Source organism: Lithobates pipiens, unplaced genomic scaffold (assembly GCF_037356315.1).
Source record: "Lithobates pipiens isolate NorthernLeopardFrog02 unplaced genomic scaffold, aLitPip1_a1.2 Scaffold_3, whole genome shotgun sequence".
NCBI classification, from domain to species: Eukaryota; Metazoa; Chordata; class Amphibia; order Anura; family Ranidae; genus Lithobates; species Lithobates pipiens.
In genome coordinates this window covers 205,693,370-205,704,117 of record NW_027507790.1, presented here as the reverse complement: position 1 = coordinate 205,704,117, position 10,748 = coordinate 205,693,370, and the positions used below count along the sequence as shown (strand labels likewise).

Genomic DNA, 10,748 nt, shown 5'->3' with positions numbered 1-10,748 from the left:
CTCTCCAATGGAGCTTTGGTTAGAAATAAAAACTATACAGGGTTTTCTTACATTCCCATGTTCTCTAAAACTGGAAAAAAAAGTGTTTGGGTTAACATTCATGTAGTGCTACCCCTGTATGGGCCACAGATAATATCTGAATCTTTTGAAATAGTGTAGAAGCTACCCATCCTCACAAGCACCAGTCCATACACACCGACTCCAATAACTCAGTCTGGGGGATGAATTTTTGATAGCTATTGCTTGAAGAACTTTAAACGGGGGAATGGTTAGGGCATGGTATATTTCAAAATGCTTACACAGTAACCATAGGACATTTTCTCTAGACTCCCACTCCAACATTCTGCTAATGACAGGGAAATGGCCAGTACTCTGAGACCCTATGAGAGCTGTCTTAATCCCTGTCTACCTCTGGCACTTATATCAAAAGCACAAAGTCACCAAGAATCCAAATCGTCTCCCTCGCAGGGCACGATCCAGCAAGGGAGACAATTCTTCTCCAGACCAGATCCCTTATGGTGAAGTTCTACAGCCAGCTTTGCCACAGCTGGGACCTCAAATAGCACCAACTCAATCCACAGGCTTTGGAACCATCCCTGCCAAGAAAAGAACAATCTATTCAGGGCTCCAAACTATTCATCACCTCCCCAGTCATCTTCTGGACAATCCTCTCCAGGGATTGCCTAGAGCATGATAAATATTCAGGTTTATATAATATTCATGTTCATTTGAATTTCCCTTCCTATGTTCTGGAAGCTTCTTCCAGAGGCAGTGGGAAGCAATGAAACCCAGAACAGACACATACATACCTTTTGAGATAAACTTCCCAAAAAGGTTCAAGCTAGAGGTGATACATGGTTCACCCTGAATTCTAGCTGTTCATGCTTTGGTGAATTAAATGTCCTGCAGACTCTGGTGGCCACCAAAGTCCAAGCAACTAAAGACACATCCCAGTCAGCATGGCAATATTTGGTCAATGACATTATCCAGCATCCCCAGCCCCTTTGTTTCACATCGCCTTGCCTAAAGTAATAGGGGCTAAAGCGTTGGGGATGAAGCCCTTGTCCTCATCAATATGGTAACTAGGCGCTTTGCCAGGGGGCCCACCTGGTATGTTTTGGAGGGGGCCCACAAATGCTGTCCCTCCTCCTCCCTCCTTTTACTGGCCAGCCAGGCTGCATGCTCAGATAATGGTTTGGCATGGATTTAGAAGGTTTTGTTTATTTGCATGTGTTATTAAAATCTATGCAAGACCTGAAGTATTTCTCCTACATCCTTTTTTTTCTTTGTAAATGTCACATTTGCTTTAGTGTATCATACAGGTGCACTATTTCACAAACAAGGCATTGCTCCAGCATGATATTTTAAGTAACTGTAGCCTATTCAAAAGTGCTGCTCCCCATCAAATGGTATTTTTTTATTTTTTGTGCATTGCCGCATGTCCTTTGTTGGATAATCCCTTCCTATTAGCCTTAAAAATGGGCAAAATTATTTTGCAGGGTTTGTTTCACCTTCCCCTTAGACTTCAATGATGCTTAAGGAAAGTTCCCAATTTATAAATCCCTTTGACATTGATAGGGATTGCAATAAATACCAACTGCTTAAAAGTATATCCTCCCCTGTGAAGTGACAGGAAGGCCCACAGCTTTGACCAATAGTGCTATCCTTCTGGAGCATGAAGGTTGTAGCTGGGCCCCTGCCTTAATTGCTTTGTGAGAGATCTGGCTCTGCCTGTACCACTGGTCATCATATCTTCCTAGTTTAGTAATATTTGTTAATATTCTCCTTATTCTCTTATTTTTTTTTATTATTTTTCAGAATGATTTTGCTGGACCTTTAATATGCAATAAAATGTTTCAGGTAATTGTTTCTTTTGGTCCAAAACGATGTGGGAGCCCTGAATGTCCAAGTGTCTACACATTCCTCACCAAAGACTATGTCGGGTGGATTAAAAAATAGGTAAATAAGAAATCAAGTCCTGTTTACTAGCCCTTTGTAGCTAAAATTACTCCAAGTAATATTAGGTGTATCTGGGTATTAAATCAAACCGTGGAGAGAAACATTACCCTCACACCTTTCTTATGTATCTGCTTAGAGTAAATTGAAATTAGATTTGTTGCTATACAGAGGTATAGTAAATGATTATTGATTTTAAAAAGACTGTAATAGCAGCGATCCATCACAATCTCATGTTACATGTCACCATTCTCTGTCTCCTACAACATGCCCTAATCACACCAGTAGCATGTTCACAGTCTCTTACCATCTCTTATAGTCAGTCTCTGCTTTCTGAAAGTTTTCTAGTAGTATTACATATGCTAAATATTATGTACATCTCTTTTGTGATGTCAGGGATGACAGTTGAGACCCCCTATAACTCCTAAGTTGACAACCAATAGCTTATAGTGACCAATTCCATTGCGTATGCTGGGAATAGAAACGGGGTCACTTAATTCCCCAGCAGCACCCACTCCCCTTTCCTCACTGCTTCTCCATTTTGCTTGGCCAATAGGACTGGAAAAGAAAGCCCTGTGTAACCTCCATACCATCCTTAGCAAAAGCAGGGCAAGTACAGGACTGTGTTATTTGATACTAGGTTGCAAGTGTGCAAGGTCAGGCGTTTGACAGGGCAATAAATGTTTCACTTCAGATGGCATCTGATTCTTGGCTCTCAAGCTAGGGGCTCAGAGAGAAGTAAGTAAAACAAGGGTGTTGGGCCCAGTAGCAGATGCTATTGTTTCTGTACCACTATTTCTATGGGATTCTGCAGTTTGCATTTCACCCCTGTGCTGCCTTAATGTTTTGTAGCAAACCTGAACATACCTTTAAAATTAAACACCTCTTTGTAAGTGAGAAAATGAAACATATAAGAAGGCTGTGAAAGTAGTTTTCTGAATTGTTACCGCTGAACGTAAACCACATAAAACAGCAATTTCAAACACCTGCAAAATAAATACATATGCCAGCAGATCATCAGCAGCTGCAAAGAAGACTGAGCAGACATGAATGCTGTTGGGCTTCTACTGATTGCTGCAGTTATTCTGCAAACTGGAAACTGTAAGTATTTTTATAATACCTATCTTAGGACCACATTAACAGGAATGTAATATTTTATTAAACATGGTTGCCTAAATTATGACCCGAACCCCTGTTTTGAATAACTGGGGACAACTTCAGTGTAGGCCCACCTTTGGCTCAGAATGAAAACCCTCAATTAATTATTATTCTCCTAACATTAATGAGAGTGGAGTATGGGTTCTGAAAAAAAGATTTATGGCTAAGATAGGAATCTTGCTTTAGGTGCCAGCTCTTAGGATATATTTACTCAACACGCTTGGCTAACATTCAAAGAACGCTAATGCCCGTAAATGTTCGATGAGAGCTCTTTGACGGAAATTCTGACCGTGTGTAGGCTCCATCGGACATTTTCCATTGGAATTTCTGACACACAAAATTTTAAATCTGGATCTCAAATTTTCTAAATCCGTTGAAGGAAATTCTGATCGTGTGTACACAATTCCGAAGCACAAAGTTCTACACATGCTTGGAATCAAGCAGAAGAGCCACACTGGCTATTGAATGTCAATTTTCTTGGCTCATCATACGTCACCGCGTTCTTGACGTTCGGAATTTCCGTCAACATTGTGTGACCGTGTCTATGCAAGACAAGTCTGAGCCAACATCCGTCGGAAAAAAATCCCACGGATTTTGTTGTCGGAATGTTCGATCGTGTGTACGCGTAATTCACCTGTATGAAGGTTTTGAGTTTCCCAATCCTACATTTCCCTGCACAACACACTGGATATAGAACACACAGGTATGTATGAAGGTTAATTTTCATGTCAGTCTTCCTTTACTACTTCAGTACAAGGTGTGACCCAACTCGACACATTTCAAATGTCAGGACACAGTTGTCAAGAATGGCCTTCACTACATTCTGTTTATTCTTTTTATGGTAATATCGCAGCTGAGGCAACATTGGAGGCATTAGAAAATACATAATTGGTACGTGTAATAAATAATAGGTAAATAAAATAATTTCCTAATTCTCATGGTCCTATAGTACTTTGGGGTCTTTTGGCGGAATTAGGCTGCAATACCCAAAATGAATAATGCAATCCATCTATGCATCTGCATATAGCATTTGCTAGCATTAGTCCTATAGCAAGGGTGTATCAATACATTGCTCCATAACCACAAACAATAAGTATGGAAACTACTGGAGCTTTTTTCCAAACTAAAAATGATTACAATGTGGAGACAACGGTTCAGTCAAATAACTTGGCTCCTAAATGCAGCACTGCAAAACTCTTTCTTGCCCATGTACAGGTATGCATGTACAGGTATGCATTGTATCTGTGGTGTTAATTTTTTTTTTAATTTGACGCGGGGTTCCCCTTAATATCCATACCAGACCTGAAGGGCCTGGCAATTGAATTTAGGGGAACCCCACGCTTTTTTTTATTATCAATGAATGAATTGTCGGCTCCGTAATACAGAGATCACTCATTGAGTGTTCCCTGTATTAAAGTGATTTTAAAAGACTTTTTTTCCTTGCGAAATGACACTTTGTGCAGGGACAGTTCTAAGCACGGGAAACATAAACCCCTTCACAGGCATACTATAGACACCCCCCCAGATACGAAACGAAACGGCCGTTTTTAAAACTCTTTTTTGCATTAATCCATGTCCCCCGGGGCAGGACCCAGGTCCGCAAACACTTTTTAGGACAGTAACTTGCATATTAGCCTTTAAAATCAGCACTTTAGATTTTGAAAGTTTGAGTTCCATAGACTTTAATAGGGTTCTAAAGTTCACACGAAGTTTAGGTCTGTTCGCAGGTTCTGGTGCGAGCCGAACAGGGGGTGTTCAGCTCATCCTTAGCCTTTTATGTCTTCATTTCATTATTATTACTGCAAATAATTTTGTTGTATAAAGCAACCCTGGTTATCATACATGCTAGCTATACAACTTTCCCTATTTCATCTTATTTTTCTCTTTAACTTATTTTTTTTCTTACTCTCAACTTACTGCTCATGCTTCTTCATGGTAAAAAAGTTGAGAAAGACTTTTCTATTTTTTGTTACCTGTAGGAACTAAGGAGAATTTGGCTCCTTACTCTAACAAAAGATTAGTGGAAAGATTTTGCAAATGCTTTGAAATTTTTGAATCCATGTACGCTACATGGCCAAAGTATGTGGGCATCCATCCATGTCATCAAGTTCTTATCTAATTCTAATCCAAACAGTTTAGGGAAGATAATTTTCTGTTTCAGCATGACGGTGTCCCTATGCAAGACATGGTTTGATGAGGTTAGTAAGAAGGAACTCCAGCGTGCTGCCCAGAACTCACCTCTACGGATGAAATGGAATGTTGATTATGAGCCAGATTTAATTGTCAAACACCAGTGACTGATCTTGCAAATGGTCTTTTGGCTAAATGGGCCAAAATTCCCACAGTTTAAGAACTTGTGGGATGTTTTCCCAGAAGTTTGAGGGCCTTTATATCTACAAAGGTGGGAGGGAAGGGCAACTCTGTACTAATGCTGTGGTTTTGGAATGGGATGTCCAAAAACCTCATATAGGTTTTATAGCCAGATGTCCCCAAATTTTGACCATATAGTCTAAAACAATTTGATTTGCATTGCAGAAATAAATGTAGTAATTTATTCTTTTGAATTATAGGTGTGTCTTTGGAAATTGTAGGAGGAAAGGAAGCTGGACTGAGGCCATACATGGCACTGGTGAGAACCCCAGGAAAGACGTTCTGTGGTGGAACTTTATTGAAACCTAACTGGGTTTTGACAGCAGCTGAATGCACAGTGTAAGTAGTAATTAATACCTATATATTTTTTTTGAATGGATTTAAATTTACACCACTTAAGAGCGAGCTCTCTCTATATAGTTTATTTGTGGTGTCTAAAGGATGGCTTGGCAAAAAATAAAGAGGATCATTATCTTCAGCCACTCTTTTCGTACTAAGTATTTGGAGTGTGAGAAAGTCTCCTTCAGAGCTAAAGCAAGGACACTGATATGTTTTAGGCGTGCGCCTTCAGAAATTGTAAAATATTTGGATGTGATCTTTATAAATACTTTCAACCAACAGCCTCAAAGTTAAGTAACTCCTCAGCAGTTACATCAATTTCAATAGGTATCCTAAATAGTATGCAAGTTAAAGTGGCAGTATTTAGGCTATATTAAATAAGTCTTACAGACCTTTTTTATATGATCAGCTCTTGGCGGTATGGCATGCATATGTAACTGGCAGCCCAATGCCTCACAACAGAACCATTCTACATCTGCAGCCTTTACAATAACATTTATTTCAGTATTCATGATTGCTATATCTCTATATTACTTCAGATTTCTGTGACAAATCTTATGTGGGAAAGTAAAATTGCATACTCAAAGCCAAAATATGTAAACTTTCAGGAAAATTATATATCTGTCAAATTTCTGGGATAGCAAAGATAGACACCTTTTACTACAAATATTTCAGACAGAAAATACAGTCTTAGCCCTTGTACACACGGTCGGAGAATCCGTCGGAATGTGTCCTATCGGACCGTGTTGTCGGATAATCCGACTGTGTGTGGTATGCATCGGACTGATTCCGTCGGAATATCCGTCGGACCCAATTTTCCAACTTGTTGGAAATATTTGCTGACCAACTGGGCCGATCGGACATACTCCGATCATGTGTAGAGAATTTTGATCGGACCAAGTGCCATGCATGCTCAGATCAAATTGCTACATCAAAGCTATTGGCTACTAGCCTAAATGTAGTCCCATCATAACGAAATTACGTCATCACGTTCTGAAAGATCGGATTTTTCGACAACTTTGTCCGACCGTGTGTGTATGCAACAGTTTCGGACAAGATCCGACGGACAAAATCCGACGGATTTGGTTGTCGAAATCTCCGACCGTGTGTACAGGGGCTTAGTCCACCTCTGGTCCTGCAGTTCTTAAAGAAGACCATCATTTGTCAGCTATCAATCACATTAAGCTGGACTTGTTTTCATGATTATTTCCAGCTACTGCTAGCTAAACCAAGATCTAAATAAATGAGAATCTTAATATACATAAACAATGAAAGACAAAAATTGTATGCATTAAATGATGCCTACAATCGTCAACATGAGAATCAAGGATGCTCCAAAAATACAATCTGTATCATACTCATTTTCAAAATTGCTTTCCTTTATACTAACATTTGAAATTTTGCAGAGCTTTAGAGGTAAGACAAAATATAGAAAATTCTAAATATGTTTACAGTTAAATAAAACAGTCCATCCAAAAGTGATGTTTTTAGGTATAGGCGGAATCTGGCAGGCTGAGTCAGCCCCTGGCTTCTTATACTGTATGCCTTACACACTCCTACAAGGTCAATGGGTAAAGTGGGACACTCATAGTGACCGCAGCAGGTTTGAAGATCTAGGAACAAATGTACAGAAAACATATTGCTGGGTGGTGTAACTCCTTGGCATTTATTTCTAAACAAGTGTATGAATTACAATATAGACAAAGTGCTGAAAAGAAGGGCACAGGGAGGATTTGGTTCTAAAAGAGGAACAGTTGGGAATTGTGCCATTTAGCATAGTAAATTCTTAGAAAAAACACAACTGAATGCTTTAACATCATATTCAAAATGTTGTACATTTTGCAAATATATACCTGTTTTTTTTTTTTGCATTGAACTTAGGCACATTTGTGCCAGTACTGGACACAGAAACCTAAAGTGAGACTAAACATCATCTTTATTGTCCAAAAGTAATCCACACACAAATTCACTATTTAAAGTGCTATTATATTTTTAAAACAAATGCTGGCAGGTAGGGTTTTTATGACAGAAGAGACCCCTACCTAGCTCATCCAAGGCACTGCTCTGTGCTGTGATGATGCAACTCCTGTGTACATGTGTGGAAGTGACATTATCGCAGGCCGGCCATTGAAGTGGCCCGGAAGGAAGACCCGAAGAAGTTAAAGTGGTATTAAAGGCAATTTTTTTTTAAGTAACAAACGTGTCATACTTACCTGCTCTTCGCTGTCCCATCAGGCTGCACAGGGTGGAAAAGATAACATGCAGGATACAAGACCTTTCTTGCAAGCAAACCCTTCCACTCTTAAAGGCAACGTAGGAGGCTACAACCTCTACTAGCAATCTCTACCATATAAAAAACCTCTGTGCAGCACACTGCGGACATTGATATCTCGGGTGGTCTCGATATCTGGCTAATGAGACCCACCCGTTTTACCACCTGTTCCATCCAGCCTACACGGCTTTGTGGTCATTTTATATTTTATTTTTAACCACATGGTGTGGCGGATCCCATTTGTTCATGTGGGGGCACCCTACTATACCAACATCACATGCACTGATTTCCCTGAAGAAGGAGTCTTAGAACACTGAAAGCATTAAGATTGGCCTCTGTAGCCCCTGCATGTGTATTGTACCATTACTGAGCGCCTTCCCCACTAGTAACCCCATATCCCATTTCACTATGTTGACTTTCTATACTGTACCAAATTACTGTTAATACAAATATATGTGTACTCTCTGAGCCTTTAAAGAGGAAGTAAACCCTGATGTGTTTACTTCCTCTTTCATTCCCTGCAAAGGCAAAGCATAATGGACTACTATGCATCGCATAGTAGCCCATTATGTGTCACTTACCTGACACAGGAGCCAGTGAAGTCACCGCTGTCCCCTGTAGTCCAGCGCATCCATCTTCTCGGTGGGTTCTCGCAGCTCCGCCGCTGTCATTCAGCGAAGCCGCGATGACGTCACTCCCGCGCATGCGCACGGGAGCCGACACGCGCGGCAGCTCCATTGTTGGAAATGCCGCGCTCAGTGCGCCTGCGCGCCGCTGTCTACAGTGCATGCGCCGTAGACAGCGGTGCCTGTCTTCGGGCAAATATCTCCTAAACCGTATAGGTTTAGGAGATATTTCTTGGACCTACAGGTAAGCCTTAATCTAGGCTTACCTGTAGGTCAAAGTGGTTTGTATGGGTTTACAACCACTTTAAAGTCCCATATTCAGTGAGGGTAATTCCCTATTTTCTACTTGCCTGCTCTGTGTAATGGTTTTACACAGAGCAGCCCCAATCCTCTTCTTCTGGGGTCCCCTGCCAATGTTCCTGGCCCCTGCTTCCTGCCAAGTGCCCCCAGAGTAAACATCTTGCTGTGGGGGCACCTGAGCAGGCTCACTCTCAAGCTGCTGCTCTGCATGTACATTCTGACATTCTGAGTGGCTCAGCCCTGCTCCCTCTCTCTTCTCATTGGCTCACTGGCTGTGATTAACAGCAGTGTGAGCCAATGGCTCCCCCTGCTTTCTCTGCCAATGAGGAGGAAGAGTCCCCAGTGAGCCGAGGCTTTCATGCACATCCCTGGATCAAGAGGGGGTACAGGTAAGTATTAGGGGGGCTGCTGTATACAGAAGTTTTTTTTACCTTCAGGCATATGATGCATGACGGTATAAACTTTGAGCCTTTAGAACCACTTTAAGTCTGTCATAATGTGCTATTATGCGGTGCATACAGCGGGAACAAATGTAGCCACCCTCTAATAAGAAGTTGAATCACAGCAACAGAAAGAAGGGATTTGGAGGAGACTGAGAACAATAGGATGTACTTTTTTGGGTCAAGAACACCCATTTGAACATATATTTTTTTTAGCCAGAGTTTAGTGTCACTTTCATAAACAGCTGCTTAGTTAATTACACATTTGTAAATTTACAAATAATCCAGCATACAAACCTCTGAGGACAGGGGGCAACAATTAAGATGTCTAAATATACTGTATACATACCCAGTACCCATCATAGATATGTGACATATGGAAAAGTCAGTCTCATTGTAAAGAGAACTTTGAATCAAGGTGAAACATTCTGTTAGCAAACATCACCTCTAAGTGAGAAGTTTCCGATGATAAGTGTGAAAACAACAAGTTAAAAATGAATGTATATGTTGCTTTCATTTAGGCTTTCTCTGACCTATAATACTGTCACATAAACCTCTTGGAGGAATTTAATTGAAATGTCACTGTGTTGTAGAGTATACAGAGATATGAGGATTGATCTAGAACATGCAGATCCCGTTAGATAGCTATACCTGGTCCAGGTTAATTAGCCAATGGTGCTGATTTATTGAAGCCTATAAACATGCACATCTGCATCTATCATGCTTGAAGAACCAGATCTTATCCTTCTGGTATTGATTGTGTTTGAAATGCACACAGATATGAATTAATTTAGCTAGAAAGTCTGGTTTACTATGGAGCTCGTGCAAGGCTGCAGTGTAAGATTACCATAGCCATTTTCCCTGCTCTTGTTCATTTCCTTCTGTAATTTAGGCCCAAATTAGTGAATATAGAGGCAGCCAGGCAACTAATATTCTCAGTATGAGGTCAGCAATGTTAGCTTCCATAGTTCTCTCATTCAACTTTTTTTTTGACATTTCTAGAGCTGGTGTAGATTGCATTCAATCTGTTGCATGAAAACCCATACTGCTCTGTTCTTGTACACTGCAGCTAACTTCTGAACATTCCTGCACTATTATTATATTTGTGCATGTGTGTAACTTTGTCTAATTATCAAATAGCGGCATGCCTAAGCACTCTAATTGCCCATACGCATGATTGAATATTGATCGGACATTTCGACGGAAGCTGGCTCAAACTTGTCTTGCATACACACGGTCACACAAATCTTGTCAGACATTCCCAACGTCAAGAACGCGGTGGCGTAC

At 40.6% G+C, this 10,748-nt stretch overlaps 1 protein-coding gene across 1 annotated transcript in view; it reads left to right on the top strand.

Moving 5' to 3' along the window:
- Nucleotides 1-2,894: 2,894 nt before the first annotated feature.
- Nucleotides 2,895-10,748, top strand: part of LOC143940918 (granzyme A-like) — a 28,618-nt gene continuing 20,764 nt past the window's right edge. The window contains exons 1-2 of the mRNA XM_077462739.1: nt 2,895-3,057; nt 5,685-5,823. Coding sequence (XP_077318865.1) covers nt 3,003-3,057; nt 5,685-5,823 — 194 coding nt within the window. The 5' untranslated portion in view covers nt 2,895-3,002. The remainder of the gene's footprint in view (nt 3,058-5,684; nt 5,824-10,748) is intronic.